The sequence below is a fragment of the Elaeis guineensis genome, chromosome 1 (assembly GCF_000442705.2).
Source record: "Elaeis guineensis isolate ETL-2024a chromosome 1, EG11, whole genome shotgun sequence".
In the NCBI taxonomy this organism is placed as follows: Eukaryota; Viridiplantae; Streptophyta; class Magnoliopsida; order Arecales; family Arecaceae; genus Elaeis; species Elaeis guineensis.
The window spans coordinates 169,729,968-169,756,596 of record NC_025993.2 but is presented as its reverse complement, the minus strand read 5'-3'; the positions used below and the strand labels follow the sequence as shown (position 1 = coordinate 169,756,596).

Sequence of the window (26,629 nt, the reverse complement as noted above, 5' to 3'; positions counted from 1 at the left end):
ACCCCTAGACCGTCACTCGTATTCTCCCTCCCGCCCGCTACTGCTTTTCGCCCTTGTCTTCATCTATTCCATGGAGCCCTCCTTGCCCTCCCATTCCTCCAAATCGTTTCCCTTCCCCCTTCCTTCGAGTTCGAGGGCTAGGGCTTTCCCCGCTCTCTCGGACACCGAGCCCTTCTTTTCCTTCTCTTCTCTGCCAAACCCTAACCCTATCCGTCGCTCCTTCTCCGACGTCTCTGCCTCTGCCCCCGTGGATTATGGATATCGAGCAGCCGAGGACCGCGATCCCTTGCTCTTCTTTTCCTCCTCCTCCGCCTCCACCACCACGAATAGCTATTTCACGGAGCAGGCATTGCGCGGTGAGAGAAAACTCTTGTTTTTTTCGATCGTTTTGATGCTTGGTGTCTTGGTCAATAAGTAAAATTGGGTTCTTGATCTGTGTTTCTTCATCAGCGGGCTACATTGACGTTGGGGGAGACATCAGACGGGGCGATTTTACGCAGCCGATCACGTCCAGAGAAGCCCTACAGCGAGAGCTCGAGAAGGAGCGGATTCGAGAGGAGCTCATCGCGAGAGATATCGCTCGAAGGAGAATACTGGAGGAAGAAGTGAGGAGGGAGTTGGAGCTCGAGCGCGCGATGGCGACGAGACGGCTTCAACTGGAGGATTACTCCTCGGTGCCGGAGGCCATGGCGCAGCACCCTGAGGCGGGTTTAGAGCATGGAATGCAGTTTGGTCCAGCAGCTAGAATTGCGGACAGGTTTGGGGCCCCTCGGGTGCCTACATATCCAGAAGATAGGGTTCATGAGTGGTCATCTCCTCCACCACATCATCCCGAACCAGTGATGGGAAGAAAACTGCCCCTGCCTCAGCAACAGCCTGAGGTGTCGCCCTTTAGAAAGGTGCAAACCTGATATCATACTTGCTTACCCCTTATACTTTTCTTTATATTGTTTGCAATTCTATACTTTTTAATTTTTTAGTAGCTGCTTTAGCCACTGCATTTCATGCTGAATCTTTGCTTCCTTATTGCGAGATCATTCATTGGAATTCAAAACCCTCCCTTGTCTTTTATGATTGTTTTAACTTTTACAATTAGCACTCTAGCACATGCAATTCACAAGAAATTGTAATAAATAATTGGTCATACCCAAAGTTATTAAAGGTGCAAGGCGCACCGAGGCGCAAAAGGTGCCAGGAACCTAGGCACAAAGCGCAGACGCATACCTGAGCAAGGCGAGGCACACATTTATTAAAAATAAGATAAAATATACATAATATGTAATATTATGTATTTTCAAACTACAATCAAAATATCATTAATATTAAAATACAAACTCATTAAAGTTTCAAGAAAAAACACGTAGCATACTGCATACAAACATTCAAGCAAAATATTGTTCACAATAAGCACACAACAACAAAATAAAAATCACACTAACACAAGTATAACTTAGTCGAAAATCTTAATTAAAAATTCTAGCTAATCTCGCAATAAACAAGCAGTAGATGTAATCTTCTAATAGTCCTCTTTATCATCATCAATAATAAGATCATCTTCTTCTTCATCAGACTTATGATCTCCAATGTCTTGCTCTTCTTTTGAGTCCTCTAACTCATCTGGAAGTTTTGATCTTGATGCTCTAGGCTTTGAGAGTAAAGCCCCCCCTCTTGATGAAGAAACATTCGCACTAATTCTTGTGCAATAGGTAGGCTCATCAACTCCAGCAGCTCTAGCAACAGCATCACAAGTCAAATCATCATCATTATACACTAACAACATCATCATCAGAATCTCCATCCATTCTTCCCACCAACCACTCATTACTATCATCAATGTCCTTCAAAGAAATACAGTCAACAGTATCACACCTATTATATCGACGTCTCAAGGCTCTATTGTATTTCACAAATACCAAATCATTCAAGCGTTGTTGAGCAAGCCTATTTCTTTTTTTGTTATGAAGCTGCAAGAATAAAAATATAAAATAATAAATAAAATTTTTTGATAATATAACTACATCCAATCTAAAACATTTTAAAGCTATCACATAGGTGTTGGGTATAAAACACCCACGGCCGAAGTTCTCAGCGGGATTGACCCTCGCAGGCTCCGTCTCCAACTTCAACTACAGGAAGACTCCGCCCGGACTCCTATGGGAGCCGGGCTCTGCCACCAACTTCAGCCGCCCGAACTCCTACGGGAGCCGGGCTCCGTCCCCGACTTCAACTACGGGAGGACTCCGCCCGGACTCCTACGGGGGGGCCGGGCTTTGCCACCAACCTCAACCGCCCGGACTCCTACGGGAGCCGGGCTCCGTCACCAACTTCAACTGCCGGTAAACTCCGTCCGGACTCCTACGGGAGCCGGACTTCGCACCTGACTTCAACCGCAAGGAAGACTCCGCCCAGACTCCTACGGGAGCCGAGCTCCGCCCACGACTTCAACCGCAAGGAAGACTCTGCCCGGACTCCTACGGGAGTCGGGCTCCGTCCACGACTCCAACCGCAAGGAGGACTCCACCCGGACTCCTACGGGAGCCGGGCTCCATCGCCAACTTCAACTGCTGGTAAGCTCCGTCCGGACTCCCACGGGAGCCGGACTTCGCACCTGACTTTAATTGCAGGAAGACTCCGCCCGGGCTCCTACGGGAGCCGGGCTCCGCCACCAACTTCAGCCGCCCGGACTCCTACGGGAGCCGGGCTCCGTCCCCGACTTCAACTACGGGAGGACTCCGCCCGGACTCCTACGGGGGTCGGGCTTCGCCACCAACCTCAACCGTCCGGACTCCTACGGGAGCCGGGCTCCGTCACCAACTTCAACTGCCGGTAAACTCCGTCCGGACTCCTACGGGAGCCGGACTTCGCACCTGATTTCAACCGCAAGGAAGACTCCGCCCGGACTCCTACGGGAGCCGAGCTCCGCCCACAACTTCAACCGCAAGGAAGACTCCGCCCGGACTCCTACGGGAGCCAGGCTCCGTCCACGACTCCAACCGCAAGGACTCCGCCCGGACTCCTACGGGAGCCGGGCTCCGTCGCCAACTTCAACTGCTGGTAAGCTCCGTCCGGACTCCCACGGGAGCTGGACTTCGCACCTGACTTTAATTGCAGGAAGACTCCGCCCGGACTCCTACGGGAGTCGGGCTCCGTCCACGACTCCAACCGCAAGGAGGACTCCGCCCGGACTCCTACGGGAGCCGGGCTCCGTCACCAACTTCAACTGTCGGTAAACTCCGTCCGGACTCCTACGGGAGCCGGACTTCGCACCTGACTTCAACCGTAAGGAAGACTCCACCCAGACTCCTACGGGAGCCGGGCTCCGTCCACGACTCCAACCGCAAGGAGGACTCCGTCCGGACTCCTACGGGAGCCGGGCTCCGTCGCCAACTTCAACTGCTGGTAAGCTCCGTCCGGACTCCTACGGGAGTCGGACTTCGCACATGACTTCAACCGCAAGGAAGACTCCGCCCGGACTCCTACGGGAGCCGGGCTCCGTCCATGACTCCAATCGCAAGGAGGACTCCGTCCGGACTCCTACGGGAGCCGGGCTCCATCCACGACTCCAATCGCAAGGAGGACTCCGTCCGGACTCCTACGGGAGCCGGGCTCCGTCGCCAACTTCAACCGCTGGTAAGCTCCGTCCGGACTCCTACGGGAACCGGACTTCGCACCTGACTTTAATTGCAGGAAGACTCCGTCCGGACTCCTACGGGAGCCGAGCTCCGCCCACGACTTCAACCGCAAGGACTCCGTCCGGACTCCTACGGGAGCCGAGCTCCGTCACCAACTTCAACCGCTGGTAAGCTCCGTCCGGACTCCTACGGGAGCCGGGCTCCGTCACCAACTTCAACCGCTGGTAAGCTCCGCCCGGACTCACACGGGAGCCGGGCTCCGTCGCCAACTTCAACTGCTGGTAAGCTCCGTCCGGACTCCTACGGGAGCCGAGCTCCGCCTCCGGCTGTGACTGAAGGAAGACTCCATCCGAACTCCTGCGAAAGCTGGATTCCGAGCTCCTTTGGACAGATGGCTAACTACCTCTCTCCGCCAGACACCCCAGCCGAACTTCAGCCGGTAGACCTTCGCCCCCTGGCACGCTGCAGTAACGGCCACAACTCTGCTCCACCCCCTGCGGCCGACCCTGCGTAGCCCCATTACTCCCTGACAGGCCGTATTAACAGCCACGACACTGCTCCACCCCCTGCGGCGGACCCTGCGTAGCCCCATTACTCCCTGACAGGCCGTATTAACGGTCACGACTCTGCTCCACCCCCTGCGGCGGATCCTGCGTAGCCCCATTACTCCCTGACAGGCCGTATTAACGGCCACGACTCTGCTCCACTCCCTGCGGTGGATTCTGTACGATTCCACCACTCCCCGACGAGTCACGACAGCGGACGCCGCTCCACTCCCCGTAACTGATTCCACGTGGCGAGCCACGGCGATAGCCACGATCCCGCTCCACTACCCTCCGCAATAAATTTCTCCTGGTTTTGGGCGACCGACGACCAGGCGGTTTCAGGCGTCACTGTCAATTTGTTGCCCCCTTCGCCTATAAAAGGAGAACCCCAGATACGTTATTCCATAAGCTCTCGTTTTACCTAGAAACTCTGCTAAAATTTCCGTTCGAGCACTCCATTCTTGTTGAGGCAGAGAACTGACTTGAGCGTCGGAGGGTCTTGCCGGAGCAACCCCACCTCCGGTTTAGACTTCTTTTGCAGGTCCCGGCGGCGACCGCGACTCCCTCGACTCCAGCTTCTCCGGCGCAAGCAGATTTTTGCACCAACAGGATTGGCGCTAGAGGAAGGGTCTGTGTCTTCGCAGTATCCTTGTTCTTAAAGGAGCGCTCAACGGGACCGCCCCCGGGCATCTCTTCCGGCGTCCCCTCCCCCCTCCTTTCTCCATTTGGTCCTTGCTCAATGCCTCCCCGCAAGGTGTCCACGCGACGATCCACGGCCTCCGTGGTCAGATCTCAGGCTCCGGCCTCCCCTCCTGTTTCTCAACCTCCTCCCCCTCCTCCGGCGACGGCGGTCGGCGCGGAGCAATTTGATCTGCTAGCGCAGCAGGTCAGAGGCCTCACAGAAGCTGTGCAGGCTATGCAGCAGCAGCAGCCGCAGGCATCAGTGCGTCTGGAAAGGGTGTCGCCGGAACACCAGAATCCGACGGCGGGGCGGGCCACTTGGGCCAACCGCCCCGTCCTTCCTGGGAAAGCGAACCCGAGGTGGAGAGCCCTCAATCGGACCATGACTCCACCCCTGGAAGATCCCTGCCCCCATTCTGCCAGAGGACCCTCGAGACTCGAAGTCGAGAGGATTTCCTAGACCGGAGACTCCAAGAGATGAACCGACGGATCGAAGAACTCCGCCATGCTCCCCCCGCTTATGGTGAGGATATTTGCACTGACCCTCCCTTCTCTCAAATGATCATGCAAGAACCGATCCCACCAAACTTCAAGCTCCCCCAGTTTGAAAGCTACGACGGGACTTCGGACCCGGTTGATCATCTGGAAGCCTTCCGAACGATGATGTTGCTTCACGGCGCTCCCGACGCCATTCTATACCGAGCCTTCCCATCCACCTTGAAGGGAGCGGCGAGAAATTGGTACTCGGCTCTGAAGCCAGGTACCATCTTTTCCTTCGATCAAATGAGCCACCAATTCGTGGCCCATTTTGTCAGCAGCCGGCACCCCCGGAAGGGTTCGGAGTCCCTCATCAGTATCAAGCAGAGGGAAGGGGAGTCCATTCGGGCCTACATCAACCATTTCAACGTCGCGGCGCTGGAGGTCCGGAACTTGGACCAATCAGTCGCAATGGCCGCTCTGAAGGGCGGCCTTCAGAAGAATGACCTTTTGTTCTCCCTGGAGAAGAAGTACCCCAGGGATTTTGCTGATTTGTTGGCTCGGGCTGAAGGATACGCCCGAACGGAAGAAGCCTTCAAAATGAAGGATGAGGAGACCGCGAGAGAGCGGCAGGCGGGAGACTCGAGTAAGTCCGTAGTCGAAAAAAGGTCGAGAGAAGCTCGGCCGCGTTCTCGATCCCCTCCTGGGCACAAGCGTGCCCATACTCTACCCCGGGTGCGCAGGCAGAGGAGTCCGGATCGTGGGGTTCGGCGGTGTTCTCCACCGGGAAGGTTCCGCAACTATGCCCCCCTTAATGCCTCGAAGACCCAGGTACTGATGGAGGTCAGGGAGCAGCTCCCTAGGTCGGAGAGGATGCGCACACATCTCGGGAAGCGCAACCCCAACAAGTTCTGTCTCTACCATCGCGACCACGGCTACGACACGGAGGAATGCATCCAGCTTCAAGACGAGATCGAGGAGCTCATCCGGCGAGGTCGACTCGACAGGTTCATCCGACGCCGGCCTGAGGGTAGAGGAGATCGGCCAAGGGCCCTGCCGCAACCTGAACCGCCAAGAAGGGAGGAGCAGCTCGGAGATCGGCCTCCCATCGGGACCATCGACTCCATCGCCGGAGGGCCTCAAGGAGGAGCAGACCTTCCACAACCATGGGACTCGGGAAACCTGTAAATGTATCGTTTACGATTTCGCCTGGAATCTAAATTCCTTTCGACTTGACACTCTTCCCATTTGGCATGGATTTGTCACGACTGGGTATAATCCCTTCAAACGCTTAAAACAAAGCCATGTCAGGAACAGGAGGAGAACCTCGTCTTGGCATGAGCAAAGTCAAAGGCCCGATTCTTTTAGACCGGATGGGGGGAGAGGCCTTACAACGCCCTAATGCGACCCATAGCCATGTCAGGAACAGGAGGAGAACCTCGTCCTGGCATGAGCAAAGTCAAAGGCCCGATTCTTTTAGACCGGATGGAGGGAGAGGCCTTACAACGCCCTAATGTGCCCTCACAGCCATGTCGGGAACAGGAGGAGAACCTCGTCCTGAAATGAGCGAAGTCGAAGGCCTGGTTTCATTTAGACCGGACGGGGGGAGAGGCCCTGCAACGCCCACATGCGCCCCCACAGCCCTGTTAGGGACAGGAGGAGAACCTCGCTCTAACTTGAGCAAAGTCGAAGGCCCGGTTCCATTTAGACCGGACGGGGGAGAGGCCCTGCAACGCCCACATGCGCCCCCACAGCCCTGTTAGGGACAGGAGGAGAACCTCGCCCTAACTTGAGCAAACCCGAAGGTCCGGTTCCATTTAGACCGGACGGGGGGAGAGGCCCTGCAACGCCCATATGCGCCCCCACAGCCCTGTTAGGGGCAGAAGGAGAACCTCGCCCTAACTTGAGCAAACCCGAAGGCCCGGTTCCGTTTAGACCGGACGGGGGGAGAGGCCCTGCAACGCCCATATGCGCCCCCCACAGCCCTGCTAGGGACAGGAGGAGAACCTCGCCCTAACTTAAGCAAAGTCGAAGGCCCAGACTCCTACGGGAGCCGGGCTCCGTCCGCAACCCCAACCGCAAGGAGGACTCTGTCCGAACTCCTACGGGAGCCGGGCTTCGTCACCAACTTCAACTGCTGGTAAACTTCGTCCGGACTCCCACGGGAGTCGAACTTCCGTGGCCTCACTGAGAGCGGAGGAAAAATTTCAAGCGAAAAAGAAAAAGGAAGGCGATGGACCACATCAGCGACGATTGGAAAACAAACAGCGTCCTAGGTGCAGAGAACCCTGTCTTAGCAAGGATTGGGGCTCTCATCAGGAACCCCAGCTTTTGAGGAAGCTTTCGACGAAAATCCAAGGTAAGACAACTTCCTCAGGGTGACAGAAGCTCAGACCTCCGAGCTCGAGCCCTGAGGGGGGCACCAAACCCGAGTAGCCCCCAGATGAGTCTGCGGCCACTGACGGAAAAGATGGGTCGATACGATGGCAATCGGGTATCTTCGAACGACGTAAAAGCCGAAAAGGAGCTCGGCAAACGACAATTCAACACGAATAAAAGAGCCACCGGTGACCTAAGGACGACGTCAAAAAAAAAAAAAAGAAGAAAGAAGAAAGAGAAAAACAAGAGAAAAGGAAGGAAGTTCGGCAGACAACAATTCAATGCAAAGTGCGGACGAGGTAACAAAATCTCCTTCTCATTTTTCAACTAACAAGATGTACGTTACAAGACCTGGAGGGCCAGAAAAGAATACATTATTTCAAGGCTCGAGAACACGACTTGGAAAGGATACACCGGAGGCCACTTCAAGCTGCGAACTTCTCTTCCCGTTTCTGTCCTTCCCAGCCGTATTTTCCAGTACGTGTGGCAGGCCTATCGGCTCTCGCCCCCGCCTTGCTTCGCTCCATCTCCGAAATCCCAACCCTAGGGGGAAAAGGATGGGATAGATTTTAGGGGGCAGTAAGGACAACGGCAGTGGCGACGAAGACCTGTTTCAAGAAGAACCGGGGTTACCCCGGAGGCAGCGGTGGCGCCAGAGATATGCGCCATCACCGAATGCTCCGTGACAATCGCCGTCCAAAGTGTTCCGGCAAGGTCGGCATGCGCTACTTCCACCGTCCCCGCAACAAGTTTCACTGCCCCACCGTCGGCGCCGACCGCTTTTGGTCCCTCGGCCCCGACGACATCAAGGATCCCGCCACAGCTTGTGATGACAGCTCTGCCCCCTTGACCGGTGTCACCCCGTCTTGCTACTCCGACATTCTCAGGTAGAACGCCTTTACCGACGTCCCCATTATTAAACCCCTGTTGTTGAAGGAATTCCTCCTCGAGCCCCCTTTGAAACAACGGGGACCTTCAGCGGCCGCTCGATGATCGGAGAAATCGCAGACCGCTGTTCTCCTCCTTGCCCTCCTCCAAGCCCATGGCATCCTCTTGAGGATGGCCTCCGGGGTGGAAGCCCTGGCGGAGGAACCCCTTAGAGAGGAATCGGGGGGCTGGAGATGGCAGAGAGACGGCAAAGACCGGCGTGGAGGACGCTCGGAGTTGGCAGGGGCATCAAGGGAGTGGCTGAGTAGCTAAGCTCTCAGACGAAAGAAAGGTGCCGTCCTTTAGGCGGAGTAAAGCCCCGAAGGAAGGGTGGGGGGTTTAAGTAGGCAGCAGATCTTAGCGCAATTATGGTGGCGGGTGTCCCTAAACCAACCGGTGCTCACCACGTGTCCCGCGTGTCCCGCTTGCCGCTACCGAGGGTTGACTGTTTGCAAACTTTCATGGCGCGACGCTTGGGATCACGTCCCGGTGGGGGGTTCCGAAAAGACCCTTCAGGTCGCCCTGGTCGGAAAAAGGGCTCCGGCACGCGCATGTTTAATGCCAAAATATCTGGGGGCAGTCGTGCGCAGGATTCGAGGGGACAACTTCGGCCGTGCCAATCTCTCTGCATTTCCTTCATTCGAAATTCAAACTCGGAAGTAGGGGGACTGGTGTTGGGTATAAAACACCCACGGCCGAAGTTCTCAGCGGGATTGACCCTCGCAGGCTCCGTCTCTGACTTCAACTACAGGAAGACTCCGCCCGGGCTCCTACGGGAGCCGGGCTCCGTCCCCGACTTCAACTACGGGAGGACTCCGCCCGGACTCCTACGGGGGTCGGGCTTCGCCACCAACCTCAACCACCCGGACTCCTACGGGAGCCGGGCTCCGTCACCAACTTCAACTGCCGGTAAACTCCGTCCGGACTCCTACGGGAGCCGGACTTCGCACCTGACTTCAACCGCAAGGAAGACTCCGCCTGGACTCCTACGGGAGCCGAGCTCCGCCCACGACTTCAACCGCAAGGAAGACTCCGCCCGGACTCCTACGGGAGCCGGGCTCCGTCCACGACTCCAACCGCAAGGAGGACTCCACCCGAACTCCTACGGGAGCCGGGCTCCGTCGCCAACTTCAACTGCTGGTAAGCTCCGTCCGGACTCCCACGGGAGCCGGACTTCGCACCTGACTTTAATTGCAGGAAGACTCCGTCCGGGCTCCTACGGAAGCCGGGCTCCGCCACCAACTTCAGCCGCCCGGACTCCTACGGGAGCTGGGCTCCGTCCCCGACTTCAACTACGGGAGGACTCCGCCCGGACTCCTATGGGGGCCGGGCTTCGCCACCAACCTCAACCGTCCGGACTCCTACGGGAGTCGGGCTCCGTCACCAACTTCAACTGCCGGTAAACTCCGTCCGGACTCCTACGGGAGCTGGACTTCGCACCTGATTTCAACCACAAGGAAGACTCCGCCCGGACTCCTACGGGAGCCGAGCTCCGCCCACGACTTCAACCGCAAGGAAGACTCCGCCCGGACTCCTACGGGAGCCGGGCTCTGTCCATGACTCCAACCGCAAGGAGGACTCCGCCCGGACTCCTACAGGAGCCGGGCTCCGTCGCCAACTTCAACTGCTGGTAAGCTCCGTCCGGACTCCCACGGGAGCCGGACTTCACACCTGACTTTAATTGCAGGAAGACTCCGCCCGGACTCCTACGGGAGCCGGGCTCCGTCCACGACTCCAACCGCAAGGAGGACTCCGCCCGGACTCCTACGGGAGCCGGGCTCCATCACCAACTTCAACTGTCGGTAAACTCCGTCCGGACTCCTACGGGAGCCGGACTTCGCACCTGACTTCAACCGCAAGGAAGACTCCGTCCGGACTCCTACGGGAGCCGGGCTCCGTCCACGACTCCAACCGCAAGGAGGACTCCGTCCGGACTCCTACGGGAGCCGAGCTCTGTCGCCAACTTCAACTGCTGGTAAGCTCCGTCCGGACTCCTACGGGAGTCGGACTTCGCACCTGACTTCAACCGCAAGGAAGACTCCGCCCGGACTCCTACGGGAGCCGGGCTCCGTCCACGACTCCAACCGCAAGGAGGACTCCGCCCGGACTTCTACGGGAGCCGGGCTCCGTCGCCAACTTCAACCACTGGTAAGCTCCGTCCGGACTCCTACGGGAACCGGACTTCGCACCTGACTTTAATTGCAGGAAGACTCCGCCCGGACTCCTACGGGAGCCGAGCTCCGCCCACGACTTCAACCGCAAGGAGGACTCCGTCCGGACTCCTACGGGAGCCGGGCTCCGTCACCAACTTCAACCGCTGGTAAGCTTCGTCCGGACTCCTACGGGAGCCGGGCTCCGTCACCAACTTCAACCGCTGGTAAGCTCCGCCCGGACTCCCACGAGAGCCGGGCTCCGTTGCCAACTTCAACTGCTGGTAAGCTCCGTCCGGACTCCTACGGGAGCCGAGCTCCGCCTCCGACTGTGACTGAAGGAAGATTCCATCCGAACTCCTGTGAAAGCTGGATTCCGAGGTCCTCTTGGACAGATGGCTAACTATCTCTCTTCACCAGACATCCCAGCCGGACTTCAGCCGGCAGACCTTCGCCCCCTGGCACGCTGCAGTAACGGCCACAACTCTGCTCCACCCCCTGTGGCGGATCCTGCGTAGCCCCATTACTCCCTGACAGGCCGTATTAACGGCCACGACACTGCTCCACCCCCTGCGGCGGACCCTGCGTAGCCCCATTACTCCCTGACAGGCCGTATTAACGGCCACGACTCTGCTCCACCCCCTGCGGTGGACCCTGCGTAGCCCCATTACTCCCTGACAGGCCGTATTAACGGCCACGACTCTGCTCCACTCCCTGCGGCGGATTCTGTGCGATTCCACCACTCCCCGACGAGTCACGACAGCAGACGCCGCTCCACTCCCCGTAACTGATTCCACGTGGCGAGCCACGGCGATAGCCACGATCCCGCTCCACTACCCTCCGCAATAAATTCCTCCTGGTTTTGGGCGGCCGACGATCAGGCGGTTTCAGGCGTCACTATCAATTTGTTGCCCCCTTCGCCTATAAAAGGCGTCACTATCAATCTGCTAAAATTTTCGTTCGAGCACTCCATTCTTGTTGAGGCAGAGAACTGACTTGAGCGTCGGAGGGTCTTGCCGGAGCAACCCCACCTCCGGTTTAGACTTCTTTTGCAAGTCCCGGCGGCGACCGCGACTCCCTCGACTCCAGCTTCTCCGGCGCAAGCAGATTTTTGCACCAACAAATAATAATAGAGTTACTTAGTACTTACATGTGAAAACACACTCTAATTTTTTTCACAACTGCTAGTACTACAAGTGAGGCTAAAAACTTTCACTGCAAACTTTTGCAAGTTTGAAGTTGAAGATCCATATGCAACTCACCACTCAGCTGTTGATTAAACAAGTGTCAAAGTGCTTTTAGATTATATATATAAACAAGCGTACAACTAAATCTATAAAGCAAAATAAACTAATTTATTTATCCGATGATTTTGTCTTCCTTTGCCTAACAGCCATAGGTATTCCAAAAAAGCCTTGAGCATTTCTATACTTATTCAGCTCATTTATAATCTTATCTTGCACTTTAACACTTGAAACTAGCCTTTGTATACACTTGTATAAGCCATCCATCATCTCTTCATCTTGCTCAATATTGAGGTTTTTATAAAAGAACTCAGGGTTCAAATAATGGCCAACTGCGTGCAAGGGATGATGCAGTTAAGATTCCTACCGAGCATCAATTATTTTAAAGACCTCCTTGTACCTCTCTTCTCTATCACTGAAAGACTTGGTAATAGTTTTTTTTGCCCTATCCATGGCCTCATAGATATATCTCATAAGAGGTTTCTTTTCTCCATCTACCAATTGAAGGACACAAACAAGAGGACCAGACAACTTAAGGATATAAACAATGTTAGTCCAAAATGTAGGCATCAAAACAGTACTAATTGCTCTTTTGACAGCTGACTCTTTTGCCCAAGGTTTGGAGTTTCACTCTTCAGAATTGAACATCTTCCACAATTTGTTCTTCTGATTATGTATTGATTGAAGAGTGACGAAGGCGGTTGCAAATCTAGTTTTAACTGGCCTAAGCAGCTCTCTTTGTCCAGCGAAACTCTTCATCAAGTTCACAATGCCCATTTTGCTATAGATGTATCCATTCAAAAAAATTGCCCTATTCAGTGTTTTTTTAATTGCTAGAATTTCAGCAATATCCTCCAACATCAAGTCAATAGAATGGACAGCACATGGTGACCAATATAAATTTGACCTCTTTGCCTCCAACAATCTTCCTGTTCGAAATTCAAAAATTTGAATATTAAATTACAATTGTACTAAATAATTTCTTAAAACTTAAAGAGGAAAAAGTTTATTCAAATTGAATTCTATCTGCAACTACATAATTAGAGGCATTGTCGGTCATCGGTTGAATGACATTTGCTTTTCCAATTTGCTCCACCATGTCATCAAGCAATTTGAATAAGAGATTTTCACTCTTCGTAGTATGGGAAGCATCAACAGATTTGATGAATATCGATCCTTTAGGAGAGTTCACTAAAAAATTGATTATGTCTTTTTTTGCAATCTCATCCTTCCAATTGTCTGATATAATCGAGCATCTATACCTTGCCCATTTTTCTTGATGGCTTTTCATCAAATCTCTAATATGCTCCGCTTCTTTTTTTAACAAAGGGATCCTAACCTCATGATAACTTGGAAGTTTCATGTCAGGACCAAATTGTCCAATTGCTTCAATTGCAACAGCAAAGCTTGGATAATTCACGACATTAAATGGAATGTCGGCATCATACATCCACCTAGCCAACTCTCTACAAGCCTTATCTCTTAATTCTTTTTTGCAAGCTTCATTGATAGTAGTTTGCTTCCTTTTGCTTTCTTTTCTACTTGGAACCGTAGTTGTCAAATCGGGATTCGACTTGTGAATCGTCCATCTCTTGACTCGAATCGTAAGATTCAGTAACAAATTCAACTTTTTTATAAAACGATAGAAATTAGCATAAAAATAAAATTTACATTATAAAAATGATAAAAAATATAATAATACCCTATTTTGTGCAATGAATTTGATAATCATATCGTCTAAATGGAAAGACGCTTATGGATCCACAATCTTAGTTTTTCTTCTAGGTGGCATGATTCAATAAAGACAAGTACTGTTACAAAAAAAAACTTAAAATTAAAAAAAAACTATTACATAAAAAAATAAATAAATAAACAGAGCAACTTTCATGTACATACCAGTTAAATGACTATGGAATTGTGGCTGTATGCAAGCCTTCACGATCACATACTTTTGCTTCAGAGAGAAAAAAAATAAAATTGGAACCATAGAAAGAAGATGGAAGTTAGGCCATAGCCCACCCCTCTCAAAGAGAGAACAGGGGACCAGCCCGCCCAAAGAGGTCAAAACGAAGAAGGGTGCTGCTGTCTCTCTCACGATCATAAGCTTTCCCCTTTGACCCTTTCTTATTCGTAAAACCCCACCCGTCTCTCTCATAAGCTTCTTGGGGCTTTGAGGCGCCCTCTTGAGGAAGATGAACGGAGAAGAGAGAGAGAGGGGGAGAGAACATCGGGCCTCTTCCTCTTGCCGTTGAAGCTTGTAGAAGCAATCGATCGCATTAGTAGAGAGAGAAATTGAAGAAGAAGAGAGAAGGGGAAATAGAAGTTGAAAGGTTTCACATACCTTCAATTTTCTTCTGCGAATTGATTTTCAAAACTATTTTGAGAAATTTTGGACTCTTTGGCTTCCCAAATCAATGAACGACACTGTTCTAGATGTCTGAAAACCTACCTTTTTCGAATCGATGGAATCGGACGATCCGGCGAAGTGGACGATTTAGCACACGAGTCAACGATTCAAGTACGATTCCTACTCTTTTTCGATTCTCTATTGCGATTCAACTTGGTGAAGGTTTGACTCGACTCTGACTCGTACGAGTCGAATCACAACTCGTACGATTCTAATAACAGAGCTTGGAACAACTATTTCTGCATCAAGAGTAAAATACAAATCTATAGGACCCTTCTCTCTTGCTTTCTTTGAGCTAGGTGCCTTGCTACTAGCCATAGAACTTTCACTTGTACCACCACTTCTTTTACTACGAGGATCAACTACCTGAATTTCATCTTCTTCATCAACACCATAGTCTTTCATATCATCAAAATCAAGCAACAAATTATCTTATTTTTTTTCCTCCGCTTTTCTTAACATATAATCTTTAATTTCTTCACGAATATGTGGCAGATATTTTTGGCAACCTCTGGCATTTCGAAACCCTCCAATTATATGCTATTTTGCTCGACAAATCCCTCCTTTAGCCATTTTTTCACAAAAATTACAAATAATATCATTTTTATTTTTGCCTGTTGGGTCACCCAAATGTGCATGCTTCCATGCTGGATCTTTTTTAGATGACCCATGGCTTTCGGAATCCATTTTAACCTCCTAAAATAGGTGCCAAACAATGATAACGAAATCAGCCTTCCAAAAAAAAAAAATCTATTACATACACTGTGGGTTGGTTATGTGACCCAAAGAAAAGCCCAAAAAAAAGAAAAGAAAAAGGAGAATGTAACCCCCAAAAAAATAATATTGCTATATTACAAAACAGAAAAAAAAAGTCCAAAAAAGTCATTGTAGATGACAAAAAAAAGGAACGTCGAAAAAAAAAGAGGAACAATGAGCAGTTCGCGGGAACGATAAGCACATCACCCAGAAAAAAAAGGAACGAGTCGCTTCTGTTGCCCCAAAAAAAAAAGGAACGGATCGCTCCCATCGCCCAAAAAAATAAGGAATAGAAGCAAAAGGAACGGGTTGGTCCCGTCGCCCAAAAAAAAACAAAGGAACGGGTCGCTCTTGTCTCCCAAAAAAAAAAAAGAAGGGGAATAGGTCGCAGGAACGATAAGCATAAAGAACGTCCGTCACCCAAAAAAAAAAAAAGAAACGACCGAACGGTGAGAAGAGGAACGAAGAGAAAGAAAGAAAATAAAGAAAAAAAAGTGGAGCCGTACCATTTGGTGGGGGCTCCAATGGGTGGGGTCGTCGGTCGGCGGTTGTGGGTCTTCGATTGGCGACCGTGGGTCCTCGATTGCGTCAATCGACGAGTGGATTCTCTTCTCAATGGCTGAAGCAGTGCTCCGATGGCTGTGGGTCTTCGATCGGCAACCTGGGTCCTCGGTTGCATCAATCGACGAGTGGGCTCTCTTCTCCAATGGCTGGGGCGGTGCTCTGAGGGCTGTGGATCTTCGATCGGCGACCATGACTGCCCTCTTTTCCGTTGTCTCTCTTTTTTTCCTTCTTTATGTTCGTCTGGCTTCTCGAAACGTCACCTTGTTTTCTTCCTGAGACTAACAACCACCTCGCCTCAGGCACACCTTTGGAGATTAAGACAGGCGCACGCCTCAAGCACCTAGGCGGCGCCTCAACCATATCACGTCGCCTAAGGGGATAAAAGTTGTGGGAACCCTCACCTTGAGCCTCTTGTGCCTCAGGCACGCCTTTAACAACTTTGGTCATACCTCATCTTTTTCATAAAAAGCATAAATAACAAAAAATGCACACTAGTTTGTGACATGGTAGAATTGTCAATTCTATGCAAGAACATAAACATTCTTTGTCCTTTATATGCTGTTCATCTAATACATCAACTGTGGTTTCTTTGATATGGACAAATCTACACTTATCGTAGCTGGGACCTTCAAGGATATTTATGGAATGGCTGCTATTTATTTTGATGTTAGTTGATTAGAGAAGATATGAGCCTTGTTAGTTAGTCTCCATGACTCTTTATCCAGTGCATAAAGAGTAGCATTATAGAAAGGCTGTGGAGATTAGATTACATAAGACCCAATGTGTGAACTTAGTTGGACAACAAAAGCAGATCTGATTGTATATGTCATGAATATTAGATTAAAAGAAAAGGAAATTTTGTTGTAAAGACTGGAAATCTTTAGCGAGTCAAGGTATCTAGAGAATAAGACTTGGGAGGATTCCTAAAATTCAAAATTGTCTTTATTTAATGTATGATAGATATAGTGTCACAGGATTCTAGCATTGTTTTGCCTATGAAAGGAGGTTTTAAAGAGGCATTCTGAAGGATGATTTTTGGAATACATGCTTGTCTACAATTTGGTATCAATTTTTTTTCCACCAAAAGCTGGATATCTCGGTCATTTCAATTTGTTCCGATACTTAGATGAATTGAGATCTTGCTTTATCTTGGCTATGTTGGAAGTGTAGCAAAATTGAGAAAGAGCCCAGATATCCTGGAATCTTGGCGAATATATAGGAATCAAGATATAGACATATTGACTGATATGGTAAAACCAGGCTTCAGTGTATGTATGAGCCATTAAGTTTTAAAACCTATTTGAGGAGGCATTAAGTTTAAAAACCCATTTAAGAATGTGAAGTGAAAAACTGCAATCTCAGCCATATATTGATATTGTATTAGCTGGTATTTTGGAAAAATGAAAATCATGTTTGGTGGAAATGACATAGTAACTTACTCAATTAAAAATCTTATTCAAAAAGTCAATATATGAGCCAATTTCTTGTTGGTCTCCAGTATGATAGCCTATACTGCACCAGTTAATGAAAAGTAATAGCAAGCTGTCTCATTCCTTGCAACAAGAAACTTCTATCTAGGATAGCTTACCTACTTCCAGAACTTGCTGTAAACTTAAAACAGCATCCACTTTTTAAGCACTTAAAGTGTTTTTTAAAATATCCACTGCTCTGTGCTCACACCCTTACCCTCTCCGTCACCTGCTCTTGATTCTGGCATTGATGTTCTCATTTGTGCATGGCTTTTTTTTTTTCTTTGATATTTCTCTGGTGATGTGTTTGGTTATTATGATTATAGACAACCTTGTCACTTTGATTGAGAAGATATGGTGGCAGGATGGCAGCATCAGCCAAACATTAGATTTCTCGATTCTTGCTACAATTTTAGCCAGAAGCTAGGTATCTATATGTACTTGTGATGAATCTCATGCAAAAGCTAGATTCCTTAGTTTAAGCAACAGCCGGCTGTAGCTATCATGAAACTTATTTTACCCTTGCATGGTTGTCTATGTATGCTAGAACTCAAACATGAAACATGGTACAAAGATATTTTTTCTGACATTTTGGAGACATTTTCTAAGCCAGTTTCTATTGCATTATTTAAGTCTTTATGGAACTAGTTTTATTGGGATGTCTTCTCCTTCTACCATTATCTTGCCTCAATCAATGTTCTTATAAGCCAAAGCAATAAACCATCTTTGGTCTCAGGTATCATCTTTGACAAGTAGGGACACACATGGGCAGGCCTGTGAGCCAAATTTTACATGGTTCAAATTCAGCCATTGGACTGATCCTATTGAATATTTTGAGAAAACCTTGGTCTAGGCCCACCTCCTGTTGACAATCAAAATGGCTGTAGACAAAGATGGCTATATAGCTAAGTAGGGCTGCATTTGGCATTGTTGTCACTTTTTTCTTAAAAAATAATTTAGAAATAGGAATTCTATTTCAATTTTTTTGGCCAGATTTCTGACAACAGAAAACATATTTGGTTCATTTTTTTTTCTTCTTTTTTTCTTTTTTCTAGAAATGAGTGCTGGCAATGTGGCTGCCGATGAGGAAGAGGGAAGGGGGATGGGGTTGGTGACGAGGAAGAGCTTGACATTGGGCAAAGAGGCAGCCAAGGGAGTGGTAGTGGGAGAGGGAATGGGGATGGGGCCAGCGACATGGCCGGGGATGAGAGTTAGCTTGGTGTCAGGTGGAGGGTGGCCGGGAGGCTCGAGGAGCTAATGTGGTCAGGTGGGGTTGAGGGCAAGATGGGCCGGAAGAAGAGAGGTTGGGAGGAGAGAGGTGAAAACCCACTTTTAGAAAAAGTAGATGTGAAATGTCAATTTCACTTTTTCCAAAAGTAGTAGAAGTTGTTTAAAAAAATAGAAAGAAAAACAGGATAACCAAACATATTTCTGCATTGGATTTCATGTTTTGTTTTTTAAAAAAAAAAGGCAGTGAGAAAAAAAAGCACCAAGCAGGGCCTAAATCATCTCTATTTTAGATTGCAATATTTAGTGGTTTACATAAATGGAATTCATCAGATAATTTTCCATGGGCTAACATGATTGTGATGTTATGACACTACATATTATTTAATTTATGTACCATGTGCTTGGATTTCGAAGTGGAATTTATTCTCTAAATTCAGGCATCAGGAAGAGATTGGGTGCTTTTTTTTTTGGTTAGAGTCAACGAGGCTGTAGAAACTGATACCGGCACCTATATGAATACATCTGCTTATTATCTTCTAGACTATGGGTTGGATTTGGTGATACTCTGATAATAGTTCAGATCGAAATCTTAAATCAGATTGGAGATTTTAATGTAAAAAGGTCGGATTGTGGGAAGATCCAAATTGTTTGCAAGTATGCGCCAAAAAACATGTATTGGTTGTCTCTCTCCTGTACCTTTTTCATTATAATTAACCATTTTGTTAAATATATACCATGATGAATTTTTATAATCTAAAAAAAAAAATGCCCATCATTGTGAGTTCTTATTTTGATGTTCTCCACAGATTACAAAAGCAATTTATCCATTATTAGTAAATTTTCCTTCTACAAGACCTTTGGCATCCATTGAATAAGTGTGCTCTGCCAGGATGACCAAAGTGTCCCACTAATTAGATGATCTTAGAACACTGCTGAAATGGTGTAATTCTATGTCCATTTGAGTTTAGCCTCATACATTAGTATATTAAAATTGAGTTATGAAATTCCTAATGTTTTTTCTTAAAAAAAAGGAGTTTTTTATATTGAAAAATATTTTTAGTGAAGTCATATAATTGAAAGCTAAAGTGTGTTGTTAGAATGGTAGATTAAGCAAAGGAACTTCTAATGTGAACAGTTTTGTCAAAGAAATGTCATTTTCTGTAGATGTTGTTAGAACAATTAATAACAACCACCATATCAGAACAACGTCTGTTCAGAATAGGGTTTTGTGATCTTTTGGCCTTTGCAACTCTCTGTTGCAACCATGATAGCCATTTACAGTGGCTGTTGTATATGGCCATTTATGCCAATCACAAACATTATGATTTTATTGTTAAATTTAATATTAATGGTTCCCATAGTGGAAACAATTTACAGTTGTAGAGTTGATGATCTAAATTGAGCTGCGTCCATTTCCTTGTCACAACAAATACATAACAAGCTATAAAAAGACAAATGGTGAGTAGAGGATATACTTAAGTTCATGTGAAATGATTTATCTGGTGATTAAGTAAAATTATTTTATTATAATAACTGTGTGCATGCCTTATGTGTAGACATATTGACCAGATTGCTATTAAACTTCATGGTGAGTGATATGTGTGAAGGGTGAAGTATTAAAATTTCGTCATAGACCTCTGTTAGCAAGTGGTTGGGTTTAGTTTTTTTTAATGTTTTTTATTTACTACATTTTGTTCTATTTAGCCTTGCATTTCTATGGTTTTCTTTGTGTTCTTATCATGTGGAAACTTTGTAACCATTCAAGTAGGATTCACAAACAAATTTTCTGCGGTCTTTTTCCAACTTGATTGGGCTTATCTCTGTGTTTATGGCATATCCAAACAAGTTGAAAATGGTCCAGGTCATTATAATCATTTCAGGTTGATCTAGTCCCTGAAAAACTGAGTTTTATTGTTTGAAATCGATTCAGTGTTGTAGTTATTATCGAATCCAAACATTACCCAACCCATATTACCCCTTCTTGAACTCTAATCTGGTTTGGTTCACTATAATTGACATGGCCTGTTTATAGCCTCACATAAATGCAAATTTGAAAGAAAAAAGAAAAAGAAGAAAAACCATTCCGCATCATCTGGTTGACCAAAATGCATTTCTAAAAGTTACTCCATTTATCTGACATGTAGCATTTTTAAACTCAATATTGGAAGGTCACTGAACATGATATGTTGTTTTATGTAGTATTTTTCTGGCAACATGAGAAGACAAACAAATAAAAAATGGGAAAAAAAAAACTTATTCATCAGCCATGAATAACTGCCTCTTCTTCTAATGGAACACCTTCTTTGCTTATTTACTTTCCTGATAAGGGGTAATGTTCTGTAATGAATTTAAGATGGCTGAAAAATGGTTTGTGGGCGACCATTTTTCATAGTCTATGAGTCTGACTAATAAAAGTACTTCTAATGTCTAAAAGTACTTGAAATAATTAATATAGATCTTAACTTTTGAAAAATTGATAATATTATGTCATCTTGGTTGACAAAGAAATTTACAATAGCATTATATCTAATTATGTTGGTTATGGGAGAGTTCAAAATACATTTAGGAGTTAGATAGTCTAGAAGGAAGTATTGTTATCGAATCTGCTTGCATATATGTGAGTGCTTCATAAATTTTAAAGAATTGCACTTACACCATGTTTTTTTCACAGAAACGAAAAAGAAATTATAAGGGGAGGGGGAATGGAAACTAGAGAATCAGAAGCCCAGTGCATGAAAAAGGAATGAGAATTCTATTCTAATATTTAATTTAGCTAGTGATATTTCAAATGAAGTCAGTTTTGTACTAATTTTCTAACTATACCCTTGATTAGGAATAAAAGCAAGTTTTGGAACACCTGTTATAATTGTTTTTGAGTCCTCCCACAGTATTACATACAAACATAACTGACTTTTAAATACCAATCATCGTTCTGTTACAATGGTCATTATTTTTACATTTCACTGTTCATCTCAAATGTTAACTAATCATTCAATAAAATTTTATACCATAAATGTCACTAATTGATCCCTACAAAATCTATCATCTTTTGCTACTTTGTATCATAACTGTTGACAATTAGTTCATACCATGAATATCTTCATTCTCATTCCATGGTGATATTCCTATCACTTAAAAGGAGTGGAATCAGAACTCTTTATTTAAAGAAATGGTTATTCCAAGTAAATGTGATTTTGTTTCTTGTTGCGCAAAGCACATATTGAAATGAATCCAAACCAGAATTCCCATTCCATTCTTTCCCTTTATGCAATCCAAACTTTGCATTAATGTAAGTGTATACATTACTAAATTTCAGAGTGGACCGGACCAAATTAAGCATGTCTGCCAAGTTTGTCCCTTGTTTAAATGTGTAAGGTGATCACATATGTTTGGACACTTAATATTATGTCCTTTGCTCTTATTGGGACAACCGGCAATGGTCTATGAGGAGTTGACATAAGGTGTAATATTGTTTTTCTCCTTTATTTCCTGTGACATCATGCATCTTAGAATTTTAGTATACGAACCAGTCCAAGGAGGAAAAGGCTAGTCTAGCATAACAGCTTTGGGTTTTCTTCTATCATTATTTGCTGAACCTCTAGAGGGCATGAAACTCGCTGTTAATGTTTGCTGCAGATATCATATTGTTGATGATGTTCTAAATGTGGAATGCTTAAATTCTCATACAAAACTATTATGGTATTTCCTCTTGAAGTATGTAGAGTATCTTTTCCAATCTCTTTTTGCAATCATCTTTTCTCTTATGTTCATCTAAAGTCTCATGAGTACTCAAGAGGTGTTTCATGTGCAAAGTGGAAATCATGAAAATTGTGAATTATAAACATGTAATCATGGGTCACGGATATTCTTGTCACTGTCAGGAGAATTTTTATGTAAAAAATATTATGATCCAGGAATCAATGCTCTGTTATATTTTATCTGATTTTTATTTGATTTTAATCTTCATTTCTAAAAACTTCTCTATCATCGTATTCATCAAGATGTTGATTCACATGGTTTTGTTTATGAATGTGATAGGTTTTTTTACATAATTAGGTTGAGATTTTCGAGTTTCCTTGATGAGAGCTGAGGGTTGACTAGCCAGTCACTGAACTTAGACTTTTGTTGATCAGTTATACATGTGGAAAACACACTCACTTATTAACTTTTCCAAGAATCAAGGTGAATGACTGGAACAGAAATGTAGTATTTGATTTTATTCAAGGATATGCTGTGTCTGTGAAAGGACCGAGGAATGGGCGTGGAGTGAAATTTAAGCAGCAGTTTTTTAACATAGGTGGAGTTAGCTAATTTTAAGAGTTAGTTCTAGGGGCTCTTTTTTCAGGTGTTGGGTTGCAAAACAATCATGGTGTTTCATGATGTGGCTGATCATTCCATATTTTAAGTTGTAGGAGCTAAAATCATAAGCGATATAATTGTCTACTTAAGTGAAGCATCAGTTAAGAGGGTGAGTCATGGCGCAATGGTAAAGTTTTTCCATTGTGGCCTGGAGGTTAGAGGTTCAAAATACAGAAATAACTTCTCCACACATGGGGGTAAGGCTGCATAAATCTAACCCTCTCCAGACCCTGCAATGATGGGAGCCTCGTGCACTGGGCTGCCCTTTCTGAGTGAAGGATCCATTAATGACTGTGAGATAAATATAGTCGCATTGCTAATGGTTTCAGGAAGAGAAAGTGGCCAACGAACTGGGTGGGAGAAAAAGGACAGAACTAAGGAAAAGAAGGGAAAAGGGGAAACAAGGAGAAAGATAAAAGTAATAAGAAGGGGAAACAAGGAGAAAGATCAAAGTAATAAGAAGAAGAAAAGCTGTCCATTTATTTCTTGTCATCTTTGTCCACAGATGAAGGTACTGTGCATGTACCTGCTAGTTAGTTGATGTTTCCTTGACCATACCCACTTGTGAGTTAAAGCTGGGTTGATTCTTGTCAGACCTATTCAGTAAACTATGAAATTTATATGTTTTTAAATTTTTAATACCATTTTGAAGTTTTTCTTGCAATAATAAGCTATTGTTTGAATTGGAATTACATTCTTGGATATTGTTCTAAAGCTTAAGATCGCTATCTAAGAAAAACCTTAAGATCACCACCAAGCCTTGTCCTATCTGTATGGATATTGTTTTACATATTGACATGTGATCTCAAAGTTTGAAAACATTTTACAACCATTGCTATAGATAATAGGTCATTCAAATTCAATGCTGATATCCAATTCTGTTTTTTTGCTCCTGAATCATAAATTATTTTGGAGGACCTAATGCAAATGACGCACCAATTATGGAGGCTCATCTGTGCATTTTGCATCTGTCAATTTCCATTCTAATATGTGATAGTGATTCAACGAATCTAACATGTCATTGAGTTCTGGAGTACAGATACGGTATCTAATGGGTTGTCTGGTTTACAATGTCTGTCAAAACTTGTTTCCGATTCAACCTTTTTGTTGACACTGGCAAAATTGGTATCACATATGGATTTTTCCATTCTGAGCAAATTCTTTTTTTCATATCTCACCTTTTTTTTTTCCTTCACTTACTTCCATGATGTAAAGGAGACATCAGATCATACAGCTAATTCACTAGGAAGGCTCCTAATATTTCTCGTCTGTTGTCTAGTGTTTTGGTAGAAAATTGGCTGAGAGAAAAAACATGTTGTACTTTGTCAGGTATGTGTTTGTTACATTTTTGTTTTTTCATGATCACTGTACTCTTCATTGGTTTCCACCGTGGAGCTATCAAATTTTACCATACAAAGATGGATTCTGTGAGTGGCTGGCATATTAATTACTAAAGCTCTGGACACTCTTTTAGATGGTTTCATAATTAACTTCTTTAGAGCCAAGATTAAGCTTAACCTGCTTTCTGGAAGCCAGGGTCAAAATTCTACTATTGATTTGGATACTAATTGGGAAGCATAAAATGGACATGGATTATGGTGACCATTTTGCATCCCAGATGAAACATGGGATTTTAGTTTTATGATGAAGGGCCTAACTTCTCACATCGACATGATTGATCAATGCATTATTGAACGCTTTTGCCAGTATGTTTTGGAATACACAGACATCAGAAAAATACTATGCTTCAGGTTTATATGGCACTGTTTAGTTGCAATACCTCTGTACGTATTTGCTACTTAGATTTGTTAAAACTATAGGAAAAGCATATGAAGAGATGCGTCTGTAGAAGAAGGGAAACAATCACTTTCCCAATTACTCTCACTTTAGGATTAGGCATTTATAACATTGAATAAGCAGTTATGCATTAGGTAAGCAAGTTCCCTATCATGCCACACCATGCTTGATGAGCAGATTTAGATAAAGTGAAATATTTCAATAAAAATGTTTAAAATAAATAAATAAAGATTTCAAGTTGAAGGAAGACATTGCTCTTCAGAGGCCTGGACAATTGAATTGCGTCATTCTTCTTGTCCATAGAATTGGTAAAATTTGTTATCATTTATATGCTAATGATTTTATACTGTAGCTATTGGAATCAGTTTGTTATATTCTCCCTTTAATATTTTTTCCCTCTTATTGGATTGTAGCTTCATTCACTACATGATATACCATCTGTGATGCATGGGATCAGACTTGCATTCCTTTTGCAGATTACACCAGCAAAGCCAAACCTTTCTGGGATGAAGAGGAAATCAGTGGCTGTTACAGGAGGCCATGAACATCCTAGGCCACCCAAGAAGGAATGGAGTTGTGCTCTTTGTCAGGTGAGTGCCACCAGCAAGCAGGGCCTGGATGAACACCTCGAAGGCAAAAAACACAAAGCCAATCTAGAAACACTAGTTGAAGGCAAGAAGCCCAAAGCCACAGAAGCACAACTTCATGCCAAGAAAATCATAAAGACCAAGAAAGCTGTAGGCTCGACATCTGTGACGAAGGTAACTGGCAAGTCATTGCCAACAGAGGGTGCATCAACCAATGGGCCTGTGAAGAATCAAAGAGAAGACAAGAAGCAGCAGACAGTTCAGCAGAAGAGGTACTGCTGTGACCTTTGCAAGGTGAAATGCAACAGTGAGGTCATGTTGGCCTCTCACCTACGTGGGAAGAAGCATATAGCCCAGCTTGAGGGGTCGAAAAAGGATGGCAAACCTGTGATGCCGGCCAGTGCGGGAAAGAAGGTAAAAGCAAATCAAAGAGCGAAGAGAGAGGAGCCAGAGAACACCGAGTTTGCTGAAGTAGCAAAGCTCTTTGATTGAAAGAACAAGGGTAGCTGATTTTGTCTGTGAACGCCAAAAGGATGGTAAGGGGGAAAACCTAATTTAAGTAGGGTATTGAGTTCGTTGGACTTGCTGGCATAGGTAAGATGCAAGTGCCCAGCCTTGATGGCACTGTTGAGAATCGGTATTGGCCTTTGGTGAATAATGTTAGGTTGGGAACTATGTCTTTCATAATTTTATCTGGCAAGTTAGGTGATGATGTTTTGGTGAAAGCATGTGATGAAATTTAATTGTACCTTTGAATTTACAAGCTTCAAATGCCTCTGCCAAATGAGAATGTGCTGCTGTATGACTAATATTAATCAAGATTGCATTCTTGAGCTGCGTTAGTGATGGTATATGAGATGGTATATTCGTAGAACCAGAGCGGGGCATGTGGTACATAGTATATGCATGTGGTGCCTTGGTTGGTTGTGGTTCTGGAACCCGGTGCAGCCTATCTTAGTAGCCGGTGTACGTGCCATGAGTTTTTATGCATATCTGAATCCTCTCTTACTGGTGGCTCTAAACTTTATGTAAATGAACAGTTTGATGGTTATTTGCTACTCAAATCAAATAGAAAAAGAAAATAAAGAAAGCTTTGTGTAATGTTCGACATGGGATGTTAGAAATATCTTTTTACCGATTTTGCTTTTTCTGAAAAAGGAAAAATAAAAAAAATGAAGTCAAACCTTGCCAGAGCATCTCAGTTTTCTCGATGCCCCATCTCTTGGTAATTCTAGGATGACGGGTAAGCTTCCTCGTTATTAAAATGACTTTTGACTGTTTTTTGCTTCTATATGGCTGATCCACAACAAGTTAACTGTTATTAACAATGGGACATCCAATGCATCAACTTATGAATCTCTCTCTTATCACCATAAAAAGAGAGGCCTTAGGTCTCAACAATACCTAATGTCTCTGGCAAGTCAC

At 45.8% G+C, this 26,629-nt stretch overlaps 1 protein-coding gene and 1 pseudogene across 2 annotated transcripts; one reads left to right on the top strand and one right to left on the bottom strand.

Moving 5' to 3' along the window:
• Positions 1-65: 65 nt before the first annotated feature.
• On the top strand, positions 66-26,046 carry LOC105060158 (uncharacterized). Of its 2 annotated transcripts, none has more exons than XM_010943767.3 (3): positions 66-356; positions 451-899; positions 25,094-26,046. In XM_010943767.3, exons 1-3 carry the CDS (start codon positions 71-73, stop codon positions 25,694-25,696), a joined length of 1,338 nt encoding a protein of 445 aa, XP_010942069.1. In that variant the 5' UTR covers positions 66-70; the 3' UTR covers positions 25,697-26,046. The 2 variants fall into 2 exon arrangements, with proteins under 2 accessions (XP_010942069.1, XP_010942068.1); XM_010943766.3 differs by having other exon boundaries at positions 25,031-26,046.
• LOC140853452 (uncharacterized) lies at positions 916-13,358 on the bottom strand (annotated as a pseudogene).
• Positions 26,047-26,629: the final 583 nt, after the last annotated feature.

Coding starts and splice junctions, on each gene's coding strand:
- LOC105060158 (XM_010943766.3), top strand. CDS start 71: ATGGAGCCCTCCTTGCCCTCCCATTCCTCCAAATCGTTTCCCTTCCCC. Junction 357..450: donor CACGGAGCAGGCATTGCGCG/GTGAGAGAAAAC, acceptor TTTCTTCATCAG/CGGGCTACATTGACGTTGGG. Junction 900..25,030: donor AGGTGTCGCCCTTTAGAAAG/GTGCAAACCTGA, acceptor ATTGGATTGTAG/CTTCATTCACTACATGATAT.